We start from the raw sequence: 23,388 nt of genomic DNA, 5'->3' as shown, positions 1-23,388 counted from the left end.
ACCGACCTTCCAGATTGTGGACCCATTCAACTGTTTGTGGGCCACTATACAAGCACGGCCGAACCACGGCTGTGTGACTGAGCCCTAGTACAATATCGTACCCCTACGTGTCATGGCTGTCAACGTTAGCATTTTTTGTATTGTAATAACAGTTTTTTGGTGGAAGATTGCAGTCCTGATCACCAGTTCAGAGAAGAGAAGCCGCAGCTTGGATCGACAGAATGGTGTTGGCTGTATGGTCTACTGCCTCATTCATTGGTGTCACAACTGCCATATCTGGTCCTCGGAGCATCTAAGTAAAATGTGCTTAGTGCTCCTGCAGCTGCTCTCCATTTGGGTTTGGTGTGTAGACTGATGGGCAACCCATGACTGCCTACCTGGCAATCAGACTGACACCCACATGTTGTCTACATAGACTGTATGTTGGCCTTAGAAACCCCAAAATGCTGCAGGGTTTGCATGTTGATGTTAACGTTTCATCATGTAGCGGATTGTTTTTGCTGGAATACACATGCATACAAGAGAGGGTTAATAAGCTATACTTTACAGATCTGTGCTGGAGCTAGGGCTCGGCGATATGGCCTAAAATCTATATCGCAATATAATTTGAAGCATTTGCAATATATCGCAATATATTATATTATTTTCTTCTGTATGTATACAAATTACAAAGCGCCATTGCCACCCTCATCATGTCTCCCAGTTAGTGCCATCAGCCCCATGCCATTGCCACCATCATTGTGTCCGCCAGCCAGCGCCATCAGCCCCATGCCATTGCCACCATCATCGTGTCCCCCAGCCAGCGCCATCAGCCCCATGCCATTGCCACCATCATCGTGTCCCCCAGCCAGCGCCATCAGCCCCATGCCATTGCCACCATCATCGTGTCCCCCAGCCAGCGCCATCAGCCCTATGCCATTGCCACCATCATCGTGTCCCCCCCCCCCCCCCCATCAGTAGATTCGGGCCCTTGCTATTTAGGGCTGTTTCACACGAGCAGATGCCGTGCGTGACATCCGCTCCGTGAATGACAGCCAAGACCCGATGCAGACTGCAGAGACACGGAGCAGTAACATGATTGATAATGCTCCGTGCCTCTCTGTAACCTCTTTACTACGAAATCACAGTGAGATAAAGTTGTCACTGTGATTTCGTAGTAAAGTGATCACAGAGAGGCACGGAGCATTATCAGTCATGTTACTGCTCCGTGCTTCTGCTGTCCACATCGGGTCTTGGCTGTCATTCAAGCAGAGGATGTCACGCACGGCATCCGCTCGTGTGAAACAGCCCTTACCCTTTCTGTATGGCTGTCTGATGGAGTCCACAGGAGACGGGCCGCATCTTCCTCCCAGCATGCACTGGGAGGGACCTGACGTCCGCCAACGCGCTGACTATGTGTGAACACAAGGCCCTACAGCGCGGTGCAGAGTTGGGAGGCCACGGAGCGGTGAGTGAGAAGCTTCTTCAATTCACTACCGCTCAGTGGTCATCTATCACGATATAACTAAGATCTATATCGTCTGCCGAATTGATGATGATATTATTGTATATCGTTTATATCGCCCACCCCTAGCTGGAACTATACCAAGAAATTTGGTTTGGATGCAGGCATATGAATGAAGGAAACACGGATATACTGCTTCTGCACTGAATTGCAGTATGCTCGTGTGAATGAGCCCTATTGCTGGTTATGTCTACAATAAACATGTCAATCCTCCTTGCTAGTGACCATACATATGAAGCTGTATCCATTTAGGGTATTATTTACAGGGCATTTATGACAAATGGCAGTTAGTTAAAGCTTCACGTCCATCAGGGTATTTATTTTATTTTAAGTTCAATATTTAAAGAAAACATTATTATTTTCTTAAGAATTTTTGGCTGCTTTTGTTCATTTGGGCAATACTATGCCATTGAAAATCAAATACAATATATTGTCTTTCAGTAGCAGTCAGCACAGGGAGATAAAACTCCTACATAGATGGGTAACCAGTTGTCCGTTTGCTGGTAGAGTGAGGGGAAGCAGTATTTGTAGAATTGGGAGGACAGTATGATGGCTCTACTGTTCTCTTGATAAGCCTACATAAAGATGTCCACAGAAGAGCACTGCACTTAAAGGGGTTATGAGACTAATCGCCTTCCCTGTCTGCCATTGGCTGCTCCCCCCCCCCCCCCCAACACCAGATGTTTTCATCCACGTGCGGGGACCAGGAGTGGCGCGGCGGGGAGCTAGGTAAGTATATTCAGTGTGAGGGGCCCGGGCATAAGGGGGACATTTTGTTTTTGTCTCGGATAACCCCTTTAATGTAATGTGTAATGCTGTAATTATCTACTGAATTACATTGCCGGCACTATGTCAGAAAAGTTCAGTAGATTCCAGGTCACGCAGAGAAAGACATCAATATAAGGGTCCATTCACACGTCCATATGTATTTTGCGGATCCGCAAAACACGGACACCGGCAATGTGCGTTCTGCATTTTGCAGACTGCGCATCACTTCCACTCTCATAGAAAATGCCTTTTCTTGTCCGCAATTGCGGATCTGCAAAAAAGAATAGAACATGTCCTATTCTTTTCCGCAAGTGCGGATGCGGACAGCACATTCTGGCCCCATTGAAAATAAATGGGTCCGCACCTGTTCCGCAAAATTGCGGAACGGATGCGGACCCATTTTGCGGATATGTAAATGGACCCTAATGGCGTGCCATCCTGTCAGTGGAGCAGAGGTCAGAACAGCAAATCACAATTACACATGCAGCGTGTTTCTCGCATTGTACTCGCACATCTGTAACTAGCCTAAGAGCTTCAAAAATTATAGCCATCAAATTTTTTATTTTTTATACGTAGATGAAGGTAGTTAATGGTTAAAGTTTTTGATGGTAGTGTCCCTTTAGTAAATCATCTTAGGGTACTTTCACACTTGCGGCAGGACGGCTCCGACAGGCTGTTCACCATGTCGGATCCGTCCTGCGGCTATTTCGCAGGACCACCGCTCCGTCCCCATTGACTATAACGGGGGCGGAGCTCCGGTGCAGCACTGCGAAAGGCCGCCGGACTAAAATTACTGCATGTCAGGCTTTTTAGTCCTGCGGCTTTCGCCGTGCTGCGCCGGAGCTCCGTCCCCGTCCCCATTATAGTCAATGGGGAAGGAGCGGCGGTCCGGCGCACGGCGAAATAGCCGCAGGACGGATCCGACATGGTGAACAGCCTGTCGGATCCGTCCTGCCGCAAGTGTGAAAGTAGCCTTATACTTTTGCATGACAGTATCTTCCTCCTTGTAATCTGTTCCATTATTACTGGCTGGTTTGGTAGTTTGTGGCTCTGACACAATGTAACAATGTGTTGTCAATATAGACTGCAAAATGGATTGTGATCTGTACCAGAGGCCTGGTATCCGTGTACGTGGTGTCTCCAAGACTCGCAAGCGTCCATGTGTGTAATGTAGCTTTGTTGTTAAAAGGGTGTACACCAAAGAATATTTGTAAGGAAATTAATTTTTGGGTGGAAAATCTTTAGTTATTGTATACTTCATTCATGTGTATTGCTGCACATTATCTGATTAAAAGGGTTTTCCAAGATAATTTTTATTTTTTTACTGATGATCTGTCTTGTGTGAACAGGACATCCGTATGTGATCAGTGACGGTCTGACACCCGGGACTCCTGCCAATCGGCTGTTTGAGAAGGCAGGGGTGCTCCTGTAAGTGCTGCAGCCTTCTCGCAGCTCGCCAAGTGACAGTGCTTGGTATTGCAGCTCAGTCCCATTCACCGTGTGATCAATAAGCACGTCGTCACTGGCCTAGGCAAAGCAGAGAGAAGACCGTGGTGCTCGCAGGAGCGACGCTGCCTTCTCGAACAGCTGGCGGCGGGGGTCCTGGGTGTCAGACCCCCGCCATCAGTAAAAAAATAAATAAAATCTTGTTTAAAGGGGGTTTTCCTTCTATCATAAACTTCTGGTCATAAATTACAGTCCAAGAAACCGAGATCCATAGGGCTTTTTGCACAGTTGTCACACTGCATACATCTTGTATTACTAGCATTTGCATGGGGGGAATACAATGGTTACCAATGCATATGTTTACCTAGCTAAACAATGACTATGGTAGAAACCCATATCTGATTATAGAGGCCTTGTAATATGTGGACGCCTCCGAGAACTGAATGTCCCAGTGTATGACGAAGCATGATTTGTGGAAGATGTGCATGCACTGACTGCGCTGATACTAATGTCCCTTTTATTGATTTTTATATATATAAATCTGATGTTTCACAGGCAATGAAGTAATCTATAAAGATTTATATGATTTGCTCTGTGCAGTTTGAAACCGTTCCAAGCTGAGGGCAAGATCTGAAGCCGTGAGCGAGCCGTCATATGATTGTGCTGGTGATCACGTGCAATCGGCTAGTTCAGTGCCTGACGTGCAGTGTGGCCTGGTGGACATTCAGGTCAGAAACGTCTGTACCAAGCTACGCTCCTCATCTTGTGCTTATTGTTTATAAGGCTTTTACAGGAAACCTGGTATTGATTTTCGGATGGAAAGCTCAGTGTCTCCTCAAGCAATGCGCGCATTTCTTCATATCCCTAGTATGCAGAAATAGTAGGAGCATGACGGGAAGCCAGTATTTTTCTACTTTTACTGAGACTGGGATATGATGCAGCCGGACACATCTTTTGAAATCCAACATGCCTGATCTTTGACAGTTAGAGGGGTTATCTCATGATTTAATATAAAAAATGAAAATCAGATATCATATACAACATGACAATCTCTCTCTCTCACAAAGCTAGAACCAGCCCTGTGCCTCACGTGGGTCCAGAGATCTCCCCATTCATTGCTCTGCTAGATTTATATCAAGCTGACAGCTCAGGGGGAGGGTCTTTATTGCTGCAGCTAAGGGGGCGTGTCTCAGCTCTCCCTATCACAGCTCAGGAGGCAGTTGAAGGATGAAACTGAGCATGTGCGGCCTTCTCAATGAGCAGGTCAAAGAAATAGGAAAAACAAAAACAGCAGGTGGCGCTATACAGATACATCTTATTGAATAACTCTGTGGCTATGCAAAATTGTTTTTTATTACATGGAATTGCTAAAGTATTCAAATCTAGGTGCTGGTTTTAAAAATGTAGAATATTTTATTGTGGGACAACCTCTTTAAGGTGCCCACACACAATAGACTAAGCAAGCAAAAATCATTTGGCCGACTGCTATTGAATGTGTATCTTTATGCTGCACCAATGGACATTAGGCCGCGTTCACATCTTCCCTGTGAACTCCTGCAGTCTGTTATGGCGAAGGATCAGACTGCCAGAGTTCACTGTGTCCGGCATAGCCAGATACATACTACACGCAGCATTTATTTATTTTTTTCCGTCCAAAAGCGCTATCCGGTATTATAGTGAATGGGGATCCAGCAGCTTTCTTGCGTATATACCAGCTTTCGGATGGGCCAAGAAATGCTGCTTGTAGTGTGTGTGTGTGCCAAAAGCCACCTTACAGGCTAGATTCAGTGACCAGAACAGTGCCTGAGTACACAACGCCCATGTGAACCCAGCCTTAGATTTCCAACCTGATCTGCCTTCAAGTAGGCAGCCGTTGGCTAAGGAAGAGGGCGAGTCCTTACTGTGTTCACTAAAAAGGGGCCTGCTTTGACCACTGGGGAAGTGGCGTGGAGTATTTCCAGTTTGCTGGGGGCTACAGCATGTTGGTCCTAGTTTTTACACCATGCTATGGTTTCACCACCCCTGCGTATCCTAACACCCTATGTAATTTTAATAAAGGTCCTGAAGGGGCAGTACAGGACACATGGATTCTCTCTTTGGGGTTCTTTGAATCCTTGTGTATTTGTGTGGACAGCTTACTTTTTCTTTACTTGTTTTACCTTCTGCATACCGGATCAGCAATATTTTATTGGTGTCCTGAAAGAGGCCAGTTGTGCATTTGGGCATCTTCATCTAAAAATGGACAAAACCAAAAATGCTTTTTATGAAGGAAGAATTTTAAACATAATTCCTACAATAAGGTTAGCAGGAGTAATTGAGGTGGACACTGGTTATGTGTAATATGGAAACTAACAGAAGAATTACTTAGGATGATATCAGTGGAAAGTATTGTTTTGTCAAAAAAAAAAATCACGGTGTGCGATTTCTGTGGCCTGTACCCATGAGAGTCACTAAATGAGTGATATCATTCCATTTTTTATTTATTTTTTAACTCGTTTTATTGAACAAGTAAAGTAGATATAACAGACATTGTCAAAGTAACAGGTGACAATTGTTACCACTACACATTAGTAAACAGTACATGTCAAATAGAGAGATATGTATGACATTCAATCCGTCTTTTATCATGAATTATTCAACCTATGAGCCAGCGTACGATGACATTCAGTTGTATACATAAGCAGCAGGTTTACAAATGCATCAGCATATATACATCAGAGTATAGGCAAAATGCCAAATTACTGGCCAATTATACAATAAAGGTTGTTACCCAAACATAATGATCTATGGACTTAAAGGTAATTGGGTTTGTATGAAAGACATTGAATGTAGTGTATTTTGAGAGGAGCACCAGGCTCCCCAAACCTTTTCAAACTTAGGTTCACATTTCCTATGTTTATAAACAATATTTTCATATGGGATAATTGTGTTAATTAAACCTTTCCATTGAGAGATTGAAGGAACTCAATCCCCCATCCATCTTAGAACTATTGCTTTTCTTGCCAAAAATGTTTCCCGAAGGAACATTTTAGTATAGTGGGTATATGTCTTTTCGTCTAGTACATTTAATAATCATAGCTTGGGGACCGGTATATGAATCAGTCCGGAAAAGAAAATTGGTGACTTCCGACCAGAACGTCTCAATGTAAGGGCAAGCCCATATGAGATGCCAGAAATCTGCGTTCTCTATGGCATCTAGTGTGATTTAATCTCCCCATTTTATTTAACCTACTTGTATAAATCTATTATTTATTGCCGGGGAAACATACATGGCTGATTCCATGACCTTGCATATATCATCCACTGTTAAAGAGGACCTTTCACCGATCCTGACATTGCTAACTAAGTATACAGACATGGAGAGCGGCGCCCGGGGATCTCACTGCACTTACTATTATCCCTGGGCGCCGCTCCGTTCTCCCGCTATGCCCTCCGGTATCTTCGGTCACTAAGGTATGATGGGTGGAGTCTGCCCTTGTTCTGCTGTGGCGCTGGCCAATCGCATTGCAGAGCTCACAGCCTGGGAGAAAATAACCTCCCAGGCTGTGAGCTCTGTGTCCGCCTACCATAACTTAGTGACTGAAATCTCCGCCTACCATAACTTAGTGACTGAAATCTCCGCCTACCATAACTTAGTGACTGAAATCTCCGCCTACCATAACTTAGTGACTGAAATCTCCGCCTACCATAACTTAGTGACTGAAATCTCCGCCTACCATAACTTAGTGACTGAAATCTCCGCCTACCATAACTTAGTGACTGAAATCTCCGCCTACCATAACTTAGTGACTGAAATCTCCGCCTACCATAACTTAGTGACTGAAATCTCCGCCTACCATAACTTAGTGACTGAAATCTCCGCCTACCATAACTTAGTGACTGAAATCTCCGCCTACCATAACTTAGTGACTGAAATCTCCGCCTACCATAACTTAGTGACTGAAATCTCCGCCTACCATAACTTAGTGACTGAAATCTCCGCCTACCATAACTTAGTGACTGAAATCTCCGCCTACCATAACTTAGTGACTGAAATCTCCGCCTACCATAACTTAGTGACTGAAATCTCCGCCTACCATAACTTAGTGACTGAAATCTCCGCCTACCATAACTTAGTGACTGAAATCTCCGCCTACCATAACTTAGTGACTGAAATCTCCGCCTACCATAACTTAGTGACTGAAATCTCCGCCTACCATAACTTAGTGACTGAAATCTCCGCCTACCATAACTTAGTGACTGAAATCTCCGCCTACCATAACTTAGTGACTGAAATCTCCGCCTACCATAACTTAGTGACTGAAATCTCCGCCTACCATAACTTAGTGACTGAAATCTCCGCCTACCATAACTTAGTGACTGAAATCTCCGCCTACCATAACTTAGTGACTGAAATCTCCGCCTACCATAACTTAGTGACTGAAATCTCCGCCTACCATAACTTAGTGACTGAAATCTCCGCCTACCATAACTTAGTGACCGAAGATACCGGAGGGCATAGCGGGAGAACGGAATGGCGCCCAGGGATAATAGTAAGTGCAGTGAGATCCCCGGGCGCCGCTCTCCATGTCTGTATACTTAGTTAACAATGTCAGGATCGGTGAAAGGTCCTCTTTAAGTCAGGGATCAAATTTTGCCATCTATGCATCACAGGCAATTGAGTGGATTTAATTTGGGTATTTATCAGATGAATGTATATGAAAGAGATGAGTCCGCTAGGACCCTGTGACTTCAGGACTCCTATAAGTGGAAATTTTAGATATAGAAGGCCCTCCCGGGAACTGAGTGAGAGTATGCCTGAGCTGTAGGTAGCGATAAAATGCATTGTGAGGTAGTTGGAGTCTAGTTTGTAGACCTGTAAATGATATAACTACTTTGTTTTGATTGATATCCCCTATGCAGCAAAAATTGTGATTTCTCCTAAAAAAAGCATCATGAAATGACAATAAATCAGGAAAGAGGGGGTTATCCCATAGTGGAAGCTCCTCTATTACGTCTGAGTAATCACATAATTTCTTCACTGCCGTCCATACTTGGATGGCTACTCTGTGAATGGGTAATAGTTGGCGTGGAAATAATTGGTTTTTCTAACACCGGCCAAAGGTATTGGATATTCAAGTAGAAAGCCAAATGGGCCTCTGAATTTTTGGCATCTGGACTCTAGGGAGCAACCAAGACTTCAAATATCTCAGTTGGCTTGCCAAGTAGTACAGATGCATGTTGGGTAAGGACATACCTCCATTGGTTCTAGGATGAATTAAAGTGGATAATGATAATTTAGGTCTTCCTGATCCCCAAATAAATGGTGAGAATAAAGAGTTCATCTGCTGAAAAAATCTATTAGAGACAGTATAAGGGGCATGTTCCAAAATATATAGACATTTGGATAGCACTATCATCTTTATAAGGTTTATGCGGCCCGCAGCTGACAACGGGAGCTATCCCCAAAGTTTGAACTTCTCTGCAATATGTCAACAAGAGAAGTGTGTTCAAGGAATGAAAAGATCCTGAGTCTTTGGTAATTGTAATTCCTAAATATTTAAAATGTTGAATGATGGGCAACTCATAGAAGGTGGTTTTATCATGGACCTTGTATAGTGGAAAGAAAAAAGGATTTAGACCAGTTTATACAAAGACCAGAGTATCTGCCAAAATCGTTAGTCGTATTGCCTGAGGGAAAGCGTCTTCCACATTGGACATAAATAATACCATATCATCTGCATACAGACCCAATCTGTCCTCTGTCTCCCAGGACAATGCCACAGAATATTTAATCCTGTCTTATACTAACCGCCAAAGGTTCAATGGCCAACGCGAATAATAGGGGTGACAGTGGGCACCCTTGTCTAGTGCCCCTACCAAGAGTGAAATGAGAGGAGGGGGATACCATTTACATTAACATTAGACCTGGGTTTTTTATACAAAAAAGATTGGGCCAAAACCAAATCTTTTGAGAGTTTCCAGAAGATAAGGCTATTCAACCTAATTGAAGGCCCTAGCGGTGTCATAAGGCGCAAAGACCCATCGCTGTTGTTGTGTGATGCCTATTTGTGCTAGAACCTGAACTTCTTTTTTTTTTCCCATGGCATAAAGCCAGATTGATCAGGGTGGATGACATTCAGCATGCATTTATTCAATCTGTTCGCAAGTACGTTCGCTAAAATCTTATAATAAAGATTAAGCAGGGATATCGTTCTGTATGACCCACATTCTAGCGGATTTTTGTCTGGTTTTAAGATCACTATTATAGTAGCGTCATGTAATGACTGAGGTAGGGAGTCTTCGAAGACTGCCTTGGCATACATCTGTTTGAGGGGTTCTATAAGGGAGTCTATATATTTGGTATACACTTCCAATGAATGCCATCTGCCCCTGGGGACTTCCCATTGGACATAGATGAGATTGCCAATTTAATTTCCTCAGACATATCAAAAGAATCCACATCTTGGGGAGAAAGTTGAGGTAAAGCTAATTTAGAAAGGTATTTCACTTATGGGGACCTGTAAGTGAGATCTGTAAAGATCCTAATAAAACTCAAAACTCCTCATAAAAGCGGTGAGCAATCGCTTCTGTTTTGATAAACGTGATCCTGTGGTACTATAGGTTTTCAACACCGCAGGGGAATGTTGGTTTTGGTGTACTATGTGAGCTAATAATTTACTAGACTGATTGCCTAGTTCAAAATATGATTGCTTAGTGAAGAAAAGTTTACGCTGAGCCTTTTCTTTCAGGAGATTAAGGTATTGGCGGCCCTGGAAAAGCCATATATGTTAGAGTCAGAAGGGTTAGCGACATATGCAGCCTCTAGTCTAACGCAATCCCACTCCATATCGGACTCCTGTCTGGCAGAAGCTCTTTTAACGTATGCTTTAGAAGATCTCAGACAGCCCCTGAAATAAGCCTTCAATGTCTCCCATAAATAAGAGGGTTCTCGGAGGGGTCCTGACAAGCCAGGAACACTGATAATTGGTCAGGGATTTGATCATGTGGTGTCAACAAGGTCAACCAAAAGGGGTGGATTCTCATACTACCATAGGGACTCAATGTAGTTGCAGCGACAATTAAGTACAAAGAGGAGTGGACAGAAATACCTCTAACCCCATATTCGACCTGGGAGATACGATTTTATATAATGATGAATTTATGAATACATAGTCAATGTGGGACAAAGTCTGGTGGGAAGAGGAATGGCAGGAGTAGATGCGGTCGTGCGGGTGTCTGTGTCTCCACACATCCACCCATCCCATCTCGCCCACCAAACCTGCCAGCGGAGTGGGAATGACAGAAAGGAGTCAAGTACCATATTACAGTCGCCCATGCACAGAGTCCAGGCTTGTGGGTGTGCTGCAGCGAACGCGGCTGCTTGGTTGAGTATCGCCATATTAGCTGGCGGAGGGATATAAACGCCTATAATAACATAGTGCATACAATTAATGAAGGCTGAGACTAAAAATATGTCGTCCTTCCGGATCCACAACCAAACTCTCCACCTCCCATCTGACAGACATGTGTACCAATAGGGACACGCCTCTGGCGTGCGTGGTGTGGCAAGCATGTCTCGCCCATTGGACCCAAGGTTTTTGTAACCTGCTAGAGAGGTCTGGAATGAGATGCGTTTCCTGGATACACAAAATATGAGGATTATAATGCCTCGCTCTTTTCCCTGGGGAACCCAATCCTCTAACATTCCAAGACAGAATATGTATTTCAGCCATGACATTGAATAAAAAGAACCCTCATAATGGACAACCCAACCAATATTGTGAGATGGGGTGTGTAACCAGTATGTACTGTGTGACACATGTTACCACATCGGACATTGGAGTTAATTGTGGAAGTTAAGAGACCTGTACGGGTGCATATAACCAGATATTACCATCTGTATAGTAGACATAGTTCGCCCAAACTTTGAGAAAATACAGCAAACATATAAACTATTGCACATAAGTGCGACTTGATTAAAACTCTAAGCAAAGTCTAACTAGTAACAATTTAGGGCTCTAATAGCTTTGGCTAAAAGCTGTACGGGGAGTGCAGATAACTAACATCAGTGTCTGCACTAACGGAGCCACGAGATAGAACAGAGGTCTAAGTTGGAGCTCTAGCTCTAATTGGAGAATATAGCCGCCACAAAATTCAGCTCTTAACCATGTGAAGTCACTGCCGGGTCTAGAAGATACCAGTATTAGGACAGGGTAGACGGGTTAAAGGGGGAGGGGTGAGTGAAAGGAATGGGGACATGAACAAAAAGGGAAGTATAGAAGGAAAAGGCTAGGTCAAATATCCCGCCAGAGAATGCACAAGTAATTCTAGGAGAGCTTACAAAAGCTGGAATGGGTGGTTCGCTGCTGAGTACAAGGGTTAGACGGAAGTAACGTGTAGAAGCGAGGCCACACATTCCATTGCTGAGTACACATACAAACATAAGATATAGAAAAGGCCAAGTCTCCCGCCACCAACACCTGGATGGTCACGGAATAACAGGTGGGGTCAAGGCTAAATAACCAGGTGTTGAGTAAATGGTTGAATGTAAAATATGGAACGGTAGGTGAGGAAGACTAAATAGTCCCCTGCTGAATACACAAATGGTCATAAGATAACATAGAGAAGCAGGACTAAATAGCCCAAAGCTGAACACATGAGTAAATTAAAAAAGGGGCCGAGGTCAAACATACCACCACTGAATACACTAAAGGTTATAAAGAACTATACTGTGGAGATGTTTCACAAACAGACTTTCGGAGCAGATTCAAAGTCCCCAGCATATCGGATAAGTAAAGTCGAACTTTGTATGGGAAGGACATATTTATTTATTTATTTTATTTTATATTTTTTTTTTTTTTTGGGTTCCCTGCTGGCATGCTATGGACGGTAGAAGAAAATACCATTTTTTTGCGTAGTATCTAAAAATTTACAGGCCGTTAGCAACCCTGCTTGTGTAGTGGAATCGGGTCTTGTTACAGGAGCGCTTCTCAGGCCTCATTAGCTCATACAACATGAAGGAGAAGGCTCTGCCTAGGTGGAGTGCTTTGTGGAATCCTTTTGATACAAGAGTGGAGCATATTTTAGTAGGCATGTAGAAAAGCCGTGGGACTAGTCTAGCCCGTCATGTGAGAGCTCTGTAGACCACCGTTAATGTTCAAAAAGTTTTTTTTTATTGAAATTTTTAATGAAAACACGGAATACTAACACAAGATAAAGAACAACAGTCAGAAATATGGGCATCACGATGGCTCAGTGGTTAGCACTTGTTCCTTGCAGCGCTGGGGTCGAATCTGATCAAGGACAACATCTGCATGGAGTTTGTATGTTTGCGTGGGTTTCCTCCGGCTAATCCGGTTTTATCCCATACTCCAAAGACATACTAATAGGAAACTTATATTGTGAGCCCCATTGGGGACAGAGTAATGTCTGTAAAGCCTCCATCGAAAGTCTGATTATGTGGCACCTGCCTATCATCAAATCTGCGATCCAGGATAGTTACTGAGCCACTTATTATAAGTAACTATCCTGCATCTCACATTGCACATCTTCAGCAGTTGGGGGTATGCTGGGCCAGTTTCCAGCGGCGAGCAATAACTGTACCGGATGGGTTAAGGATGTGCGCTACCACCCAGCGAGTACATGAAGGGAGGCCAGAAAGTCATAGACAATGCTGTGTAAGAATAGTGGTGATCTCGGTCCAGAAAGCGGCCACGGATGGACTAAACCACCACATATGTGCCAGAGTCCCTGTCGATGCACACTAGCATGGGGGGAGTATATGGGCCAACCTATTCGGTGTTAAATACCAGCTTAGCTGAATTTTCCTGACTTATTCCACGTGATTTATACACTCTGAGCATTTAAAGGACCAGGATAAGGCTAACAGCCACTGAGCTATTAAAAGGGTCTTCCCTACCTCCTGCTCCCATTTCAACATAAATGGCTGTTTGCTCTCCACATCAGATGATAGTAGGTAGGAATAAAATGTAGTAAGCTTAGAGCGTGTAGCTGTTTGGGATTCGAAGATCCTATTTAATGGTCTACTCACGGGCTGGAACTTCGATCGTGGTAAGGATGACATGATGTGACGGACCGGCATGACATGGTAAAATAAATGGTGGAGTAAGAATTTGTTATGCAGTGTTTCAAAATCCTTGAAAGAAGACTAATCATATAGACCCCCTATAGTTCATATCCCAACCTGCAAGAGATCTAGTGGGATTGTGATATCCCAGGGCAGTGAGAGGAAGGTAGGAATTAATAATGGTAAGACAAGTGCCTCTCGGAGCCCAGAAGACTAATCCAAATAAACACTGTGGCTTGCGTAGTGCTTAGGGGCAGCGTGCGTGAAAATTGCTTCAGAGTATATGCGGCCATTACTGCTTTCAATGAATGTTTCCTAGTGTAGAGATCTTCAATGTGGACCCATTGCTGGAGGGAGGATGGAGACCACCACTCAGTGGCCTGTTCAGCCAAATTAGCTAAATAATAGCTGTAGATGACAGGAACCCCTAACCCTCCTGATTTTATTAGGATGGAGAGACAACTCCATTCCTAAGTAAGGCTGAATGCACACGGCCGTAGAACACGGACGTGAGCAGTCTGTGGTATCTCGGCCTGGCATCCTGCTGACAGCAGAAGCACTGGTTGCTATGACGCCATGCGCTTCATGCCGCCGCTGCACTACAGTATACACTCGTATAGATCATACCAGTGTATTACTGTAGTGCGGCATGAAGCGCATGGCGTCATAGCAACCAATGACTCCCTGCGCTCCTGCTGTCAGCAGGATGCCAGGCCGGGATACTAAGGCCGAATGCACACTGCTGTGAGCGGTCCGAAGAGATGGAGCTAGCGGCCCAATGAAATTGGTACCTGCTTTGCATTCAACCTTTGGTTCTGTAGGCCACTAATACTAGCTTGGCCTACTAATGATGGTGAAGCCATGTGGTTTAAACTAGTCGAGCTGAGTCTTATCTAGTTGTTGTTTTAATTATTTTTTCTTGTAGGTTTGGGACATTGGAGGTCAGCCAAGATTTCGTAGTATGTGGGAGCGCTACTGTCGAGGTGTTAATGCAGTTGTGTAAGTAAGATGGTATTTTTCATGTTGTGTTGAAATCACTAATTTGTTAGCTTGCTACTATTGAAACTATAAGGCCCTTTTCACACGAGTGAGTATTCCGCGTGAGTGCAATGCGTGATCCAGACTCCTTTATTTCAACGGGTCAGTGTATACGTGAGTTGGTTTTCAGGCATCACTTGTGTGTTGCGTGAAAATCGCAGCATGTTCTATATTCTGCGATAATTTTTTATTTATTTTTTTCACGCCATGGTGGCCCCATAGAAGTGAATAGAGCTGCATGAAAATCGCATCCGTGCGGATACGATGCGTTTTTCTCGGATGGTTGCTAAGAGATGTTTGTACACTTCAGTTTTTTTTATCACTTGTGCGCAAAAAGGCATTAAATCGCATTGCACCCGCGCAAAAAAAAACTGAATGCGATCGCAGACAAAACTGAATTACTTTTTTTGTGAAATTGTGCATTTTTCACTGAACGCATTCGCAAAGCTTCTGGACTTCCGCACACTCTCGTCTGCAAGGGGCCTAAAAGTGATTTTACAGGCATACTCTCCTGCCTGATCTATCATGGTGCGTGGATAGATACTGCTACATTTGTGGGGGGAGGGGTAAACAGTCATGACACCCAGCTAGTATCATGCATGTGCCTTATCAATTGGAATAGACGTAGAATAGATACTCTGTGGGCATCAGACGGTTGCCCAGTGGTCAGTTATGTCTTTTCCAGCTAAGTTTGGTGGGAGGATGTGTCTGTGTAACCCCTTTAAGTTTGTTGCTTACTTTAGGCAATCAAGATGGTGTTGTGTTTTTTTTTTTTTTTTTGTTTTTTTTGTTTTTTCCCCTTTAATCTCTGCGTGGTATACCCCACCCTCATAGATGTTCTGCTGCTGCCATTCCTGCTGGTCATTACTTCCTGATCCTGCCACAACGGTGATCCACCTTGGACACTGATTGGCTGAGCAGGCGTCTCCAGACATTTTCTGGGAGTTGAGACGGAACCAAGTAGAGACCAGCAGGGAGCCGGTAAGCAGCGAGCGATTGGTGAGGGCAAGTATTCCCTGACAGAGACCTTGTCCTTCTTCAGATACAGTACATTCAAGAGAGGGTTCTACAATTGCTGTCATTTTTATTTATTTTTTCTCACTAGGTACATGGTAGATGCAGCAGACTTGGAAAAAGTGGAAGCGTCAAAATATGAATTGCACAACTTGCTCGATAAACCACAGTTGCATGGAATCCCTGTAAGTGTGTATATATGTAATAGTGGTAATGCTTTTTATTTTATATTTATTTTAAATCTGCTTTATGCCACCTTTTTAAAGTAAGGGTACTTTCACACTAGCGTTATTCTTTTCCAGCATTGATTTCCGTCCTGGGGGCTCAATACCGGAAAATAACGGATCAGTTTTATCCTAATGCATTCTGAATGGAGAGCCATCCGTTCAGGATGCATCAGTTCAGTCTTTTTGCCATTTCAGGGGGGAGAAAATATCGTAGCGTGCTGCAGTTTTCTCTCCGGCCAAAAAGACTGAACACTTGCCGGAATGCCGTATTCGGCATTAATTTACATTGAAGTGTATTAGTGCCGGATCCGTCATTAAGTGTTCCGGCAAAACGGATCTGGCATTTGCACAGACGGGGAAAAAAATGCAAAAAAATAAAAATGTATTCCGGATCCGTTTTTCCGGATGACACCAGAGAGACGTATGTATAATAAAAGCATTCATTGCTTTATAGTTAAACATTCTCTTCCTATAGTCACTAGAGCCTTAATGTCATTAAAGGGTTATTCATATTCACAGGATATGCCATACATTTCGGATTGATGCGATTCACTTCTCTTGAATGCAAGTTCCTGCGGCATGCAGGCTTCAAGAAGCGGCCTAGTTTATGGATGCATTGTACTGAACTCTAGTGTACCGATTTTTGCTCTTGTACATGGTTTCTGTAACTCCTATTCACTTCAGAAACGGTATAGTCTAGTGAGCTTGGCTGTTTCCATAAACCCAGCCACCTCTCACTACCTGGATGTGGTCGCCAGTGAGATGGAGAGAAATGGGACAGATGATAGATGCAGGTTGGGGAAATACACTTATCAGAAGTTTATGGCATATGCTGTGGATATGTCATGAATGTCTCAGAAAAGAATACACCTTAAATGGCTGTTCAAGCGGGAAATGACCGCTGGTCACCCCACCAATAGCTAGAAAATATGGTCTGTAGCAGGAATGCTCAACCTGTGGCCCTCCAGCTCTTGCAAAAGTACAACTGTCAGCATGTCCTAATAGCTGTAGGCTGTCCAAGCATGTTGGGATTAGTTTTGCAACAGCTGGAGGGTCACAGTTTGGGCATCCTTGTCTATAGTGTCCAGGCACCATGTCAGAATTTGGAGATGGGTTGTGCTGCAATCTATAGATCTTGTAGTGTGCCATAAATCCCGGGGACAAATTCAGTCCAGTATTCAAAGTGTCAAGCAATGTTATAAATTTGTATTCCCAAATTCTTCTAGCTCTTTAGGATTTGAAGTTACCTTTTTAATATGAGAACTTTCATGTGTTCTTCATTGTGTCCTGGGCTACAGAAATACTTAGCCACAGGAAAGTGTAGCTTCTTCTCTTTAATTGTGTGGCGGTGGGACCTCATCCTTGCATGGAGTTTGTCCTGTATCTCCAATGTAGAGGCCTCCAACAAGACATTTAGTGCAGAGAATCAGATAAACAACATTAGATGTAGAACATGGGAAGAGGGGATCTGGGAAGATTGTTTTTAGTCGGTCATCCTTATGTAGGACATGGTGTCGTTTTTTTGGCAGTTTTTATCAGTACCTCCTAGTTGTAGGTCATAACCAGAGGTACACGCTGGTTCTGTTTTCTTTTTATTGTATTGGAGAAGTTGACTTCTGGGGATCTTGGTGGCTCTTGTGATCTGATCAGGATTGATAGCCCTGATGTAAAAATGTCCTTTTAGATGTTGTAAATGCTCATCCCTGTCTGATGGGCTGGAACAGATTCGGTTATATCTGACGACTTGACTATAGATGATGGACTTTTTAATATGTTTGGGGTGGAAGCTGTCCCATTTGAGTTATGTAGGCCGATCAATAGGTTTTCAATACAGGGATGTCTGTATTGAGCCGTCTTGAAGTATTATTGTGGTGTCAAGAAGGCTGACTTCTGTGTTTAAATAGTTATGGGTCAGGTTTATGGGATGGAATTTATTGAATTGTTCATTAAATTTTATCAGCTCATGTTCAGAGTCGGTCCAGATTATTAGGATGTCATCAATGAAACTGAAGTAGGCCAAGGGTTTTTTGGGGTGGGATACCAAAAAGTCATTTTTCCAGTTTTGCAATGAAGAGATTTGCTTATTGCTGTGCCATTTTACCCATGGCGGTCCCAGTGCACTGTAAATATATATCTCCTTGTCAAAAGAGAAATAGTTATGGGTAAGGATGAATTTGGTCAGTTGTAGTACAGACTGAGACGATCCCATTCGCCCCCAGGTATACTCTGCAAGCAGTTAATCCATCATTGTGTTTATATTATCGGGATTTATCAAACTGGTTTAAAGTAGAACTGGCTCAGTTGCCCATAGCGACCAATCACATTCCACCTTTCATTTTTGACAGCTCCTTTGTAAAATGAAAGGTGGAATGTGATTGGTCACTATGGGCAACTAAGCCAGTTCTACTTTACACCAGTTTGATAAATGAACGCATTTTTTTTCGCCTTGTATAACTTTATTTTTAATTAATAGGTTTCCGGTTCTCCTTAACAGGTTTTAGTGTTGGGAAACAAGAGAGACCTGCCTGGCGCACTGGATGAAAAACAACTTATTGAGAAGCTGTAAGTTCATGGCGGGGTAATTGGTGCAAGTGTTTAGAAGACTTACTTACTATGTTATATCTAGAGATGAGCGAATTTCATGTTACAAAATTCGTTCACGCTTAGTTTGGTGGTCAAAGGTGAATTGCGTTAGAGGCATTCCGTTATAATAGAAGTCTATGGGCTACAAAACGGAGCCGTCCCGTTTCCGTTATGCAGGGGAGTCCTCTCCTGCATAACAAACGGGACGGCTCCGTTTTGCAGCCCATAGACTTCTATTATAACGGAATGCCTCTAACGCAATTCACCTTTGACCACCAAACTAAGCGTGAACGAATTTTGTAACGTGAAATTCGCTCATCTCTAGTTATATCCTTTGTGGACAGCACAGGGAAAGGCAAAGTCCTATGGGTCACTCTGGGCTGGGCGCACTGCATTAAGGTAATGCCCGGCCTTTATGTACAACTTACACTTTTCTCTGCAACTGTATTGTGAAGACCTTTTTATTTGCATTGTGTTACTAGTTTTATAATTCTTATCATGACTAGTACACTTTTACAATGCTTACTGTGACTCCAGGTGTAGTCTAGGGACATGATTCAAATGTTAAAAATTTGTTCCAAGTTATATAGTTATCCACTATCCACAGGGTAGGGGATAGCTGACTGCTGGGACCCCTACCAATTAATTGTGACAACAGGAGTCCCGCAGGCCGAGCATGCACCCTGCCACTTCATTCATTCTCTATGGAACTGACGGAAATAGCAGAGTGATGTACTCCATTTCCAGCAGTCCCATAGAGCATTAACCCCTTCAAGCAGCCAATTTGGACCAAATGCCAGAGCCCCATTTTTAAAATCTTACATTTGTCAGTTTATCTGGTAATAACTTTTTATCTGGAACACTTTTTTATCCAAGCCATTCTGAGTTTTCTCGTGACACATCATACTTCATGTTAGTGGTGAATTTGCTGAAATTTGGCAAAAATTAGCTATTTTCAAAATTTTAATTACTTCACATATATGTCTACCTTATGTTGGCATCATTTTGTAAATGTGTGTTTTTTTTTTTTTTTGTTTTTTTTTTAAGGACGTGAGAAGGTTTAGAAGCAAATTAAAATTTTTTAAAGGACCAGCTCTGTTATGGAGTCACTTGTCACTTTGAGACATGCCTAGTAGAACTAACCTTTTTAGGTGTTCCACAAGAACTAACCGTCCTGAATGGACGTTCTGGCACATCCTTTCAGAGATCGCAGCTGCCGGGCGGGGGGGGGGGGGGGCCTGGTGTCAGTGACAGCAGGGCACCCTAGAGAGAAGGTAGGGACCGTTCCTGTGTGCCCCTGCCCTCTAGATCGCTGTATACACAGCGCTCAACTAGCGCTGTGTATACAGCTGAGGAAGCGAACTGCCGCTTCCTATCCCGGCCCGGTGATCATGTGACTGCCGGGGCCAGGAGAGTGCAGAAGCTGTCGGGTCTTCCATAGACCATGATCAGCCCTGCACTGAGGATGTACAGCACTGTATTCTGCTGTACAGCCTCTCTGGAGGGTGTATTTCTCCTGTAACTGGGGCTACTATGTCAGCCCCAGTTACAGGAGAAATCAATACCGTATTTTTCGCCCTATAAGACGCACCGGCCCATAAGACGCACCTAGGTTTTTGGGGAGGAAAATAAGAAAAAAAATATTTTTAACCAAAAGGTGTGCTTTTGGTGGGTTTGGAACTAATGGTGGTCTGTGGATGGCACTATTACTGAGGATCTGTGAAGGACACCGTTATGGGGGGGGGATCTGTGGATGACGGACACTGTTATGGGGGGATCTGTGGATGACGGACACTGTTATGGGGGGGATCTGTGGATGACGGACACTGTTATGGGGGGGGATCTGTGGATGACGGACACTGTTATGGGGGGCATCTGTGGATGACGGACACTGTTATGGGGGGGGGGGGATCTGTGGATGGCACTGTTACAGGGGGGGGATCTGTGGATGGCACTGTTACAGGGGGGGGGATCTGTGGATGGCACTGTTACAGGGGGGGGGGGATCTGTGGATGGCACTGTTACAGGGGGGGGGGGGATCTGTGGATGGCACTGTTACAGGGGGGGGATCTGTGGATGGCACTGTTACAGGGGGGGGATCTGTGGATGGCACTGTTACAGGGGGGGGGGGATCTGTGGATGGCACTGTTACAGGGGGGGGGATCTGTGGATGGCACTGTTATATATGTGCCATCCACAGACCCCCCCCACCACATAACGGTGCCATCCACAGCCCCCCAGCCCAAAACAGTGCCATCCACAGCCCCCCAGCCCAAAACAGTGGCATCCACAGACCCCCCCCCCCCCACCTTAACTGTGCCATCCACGGATCAGCTCGCCCGCCCGCCGCCGCCCCGCCTCTGCCGCCCCCAGTATACTAATATTACATGTCTTATTCGATTAAAATGTATTAGATATGCCCCCTCACTCCTATATTGCTAATCGTACCTTACAGCCTATTCCTAGCTTCTGTAATGCAGGCCGGACGGCCGGCGCGTCACTCGCTGACGTCACTTGCCTGCTTCATTCATAAAGTAGGCGGCGCAGGCACGTGACATCAGGGAGTTACCGCCCGCCCGGCCTGCATTACAGCACCTAGGAATAGGATTTGAGGTACGATTAGCAATTTAGGAGTGAGGGGGCATATCTAATATATTTTAATCGAATAAGACATTTAATATTAGTATATCGGCGGGGCGGGGCTACAGTACATTGATTGCACCGCCCCGCCACTATTCCTGGCCCCCAGCTCCTCCTCCAGTCCCTCCCCCGGCCCCTGCTCACGCTACATCGCATCCAGCGATGTTAAATTGTCCGCATTCGCCCCATAAGACGCAGGGGCATTTCCCCCCGATTTTTGGGGGGGGGGGAAAGTGCGTCTTATGGGGCGAAAAATACGGTAGTTAAAAATAAAAAAATAAATGAAGTTAAATGTCCCTCAGAGGTCTTGTATGACCTTATGGGGGGGACAAAGTGTAAAATAAAGTGTTTTTGGAAGAAGGGGGGGGGGAGTTCCACAAAAAAAATTTCTCCACAATTCCGTATTATTATTTTTTTAAGAATAGAAGAAAAAAAATAAAACATTGGGTATCGCCGTGTCTGCAACGATAAAAAAATAATAATCGCTCTATGAAAATTGCAACACAATTTATTTTTTTCTAGAAATGCTCTTATTGTGTAAAATGTAAAAAAAAAAATTAAAAATGTACAGATTTGGTATTGCCTTGTCCATAACAATTGACTCTACAAAAAAAAAAAACACAGGATCTACCCCATTAAGTGAACGGTGTAAAAAATTTAAATAGAAAAATTACAACAAACAGCTTTTTTTGTGACTTCACCTCCCAAAAAATGAGATAAAAAGCATCCAGAAAGCCAAATGTACCCCAAAATTGTGCCAATAAAAACTACAGCTTGTCCCCCACAAAATAAGCCCTCACGCAGCTCATTCAACAGAAAATTCCATGTTAGAAAATCCAAATGCTGCTTCTTCCCTTCTGAGCCCTAGCGTATCCCCAAATAAGTTTACGACTACAATTGGGGTCTTAATGTGTTCAGGAGAAAATGGGTAGCAAATTCTGGGGTGATATTCTCCTGTTATCTTTTGTGTAAAAGAGAGTTTGGGCCTGAGTGCTCATGCACACAACAGTATGGCTTTTTCTGTGTTTTGCGGTCCTTTTTTTTTTTTTAACGGATCCGTTGTTCCGTGTTGTGTTTTTATGTTCCATTTTTCCGTATGCCATATACAATAATTGCATAGGAAAAATTGGGCTGGGCATAACTTTTTCAATAGATGGTTCAGCAAAAACGGAACAGATATGGATGCATTTCCGTATGTGTTCCGTTTTTTTTGCGGACCAATTGACTTGAATGGAACCAATCGCCATGATTTGCGGACAAGAATAGGACATGTTCTATCTTTTCACGGTACGGAAATACTGAAACGGAATGCACACAGAGACACTTCATTATTTATTTTTTTGCTGAACCATTGAAATGAATGATTCAATATATGTACCGCATACTGAACTAAAAAAAAAAAAACTACTGAACGCAAAATACTGTCGTGTGCATGAGCCCTAAAGCACCATTTTTTGTAAAAAAATAATTCATTTTCACACCCAAGTATTAAAAATTCTATGAAACACCTGTTGCGTGAAGTGCTCGCTACACCCCTTAACAATTCCTTGGGTGGTGAAGTTTACAAAATGGGGTAATTTTTTGGGGGGTTTTCACTGTGGTGATACCTCAGGGTCTCTACAAATGCAATATGGTGCCCAAAGACCATTCCAGCAAAATCTGCCCTCCAAAAACCATATGGCGCTCCTTGCATTCTGTGCCCTGCCGTGTGCCCATACAGCGGTATATGACCACATATGGGGTGTTTCTATAAACTGCTGAATCAGGGTAATAAATATTGAGGTTTGTTTTGTTAACCCTTGATGTGTTCTAGGAAAAAAAATTATTGAAATGGAAAATCTGCAAAATAAAGTAAAATTTTGAAATTTCGCCTCTATTTTGCTTTAATTCCTATGGAATACCTAAAGGATTAACAACGTTTCTAAAACCAGTTTTGAATAGTTTGAGGGGGTGTCGTTTCTAAAATGGGGTCATTTATGGGTTGATTCTATTATGTAAGCCCCACAAAGTGACTTCAGAACTGAACTAGTCTCTAAAAAAGCTGATTAACATGAAGCACAATGTGTCACGAGAAAACAATCTCTGAATGACTTGGATAA

General features: G+C 43.7%; 1 protein-coding gene across 1 annotated transcript in view; it reads left to right on the top strand.

Moving 5' to 3' along the window:
- Positions 1-23,388, top strand: part of LOC122927925 (ADP-ribosylation factor-like protein 8B-A) — a 37,055-nt gene that overhangs the window by 2,948 nt on the left and 10,719 nt on the right. Inside the window, exons 3-5 of the mRNA XM_044280266.1 lie at positions 14,713-14,786; positions 15,931-16,024; positions 18,561-18,628. Of these exons, the coding sequence (XP_044136201.1) occupies positions 14,713-14,786; positions 15,931-16,024; positions 18,561-18,628 (236 nt within the window). The remainder of the gene's footprint in view (positions 1-14,712; positions 14,787-15,930; positions 16,025-18,560; positions 18,629-23,388) is intronic.

Source organism: Bufo gargarizans, chromosome 2 (assembly GCF_014858855.1).
Source record: "Bufo gargarizans isolate SCDJY-AF-19 chromosome 2, ASM1485885v1, whole genome shotgun sequence".
NCBI lineage: Eukaryota > Metazoa > Chordata > Amphibia > Anura > Bufonidae > Bufo > Bufo gargarizans.
The sequence above is the reverse complement of the archived record's forward strand: the minus strand, read 5'-3'. Positions and strand labels throughout refer to the sequence as shown.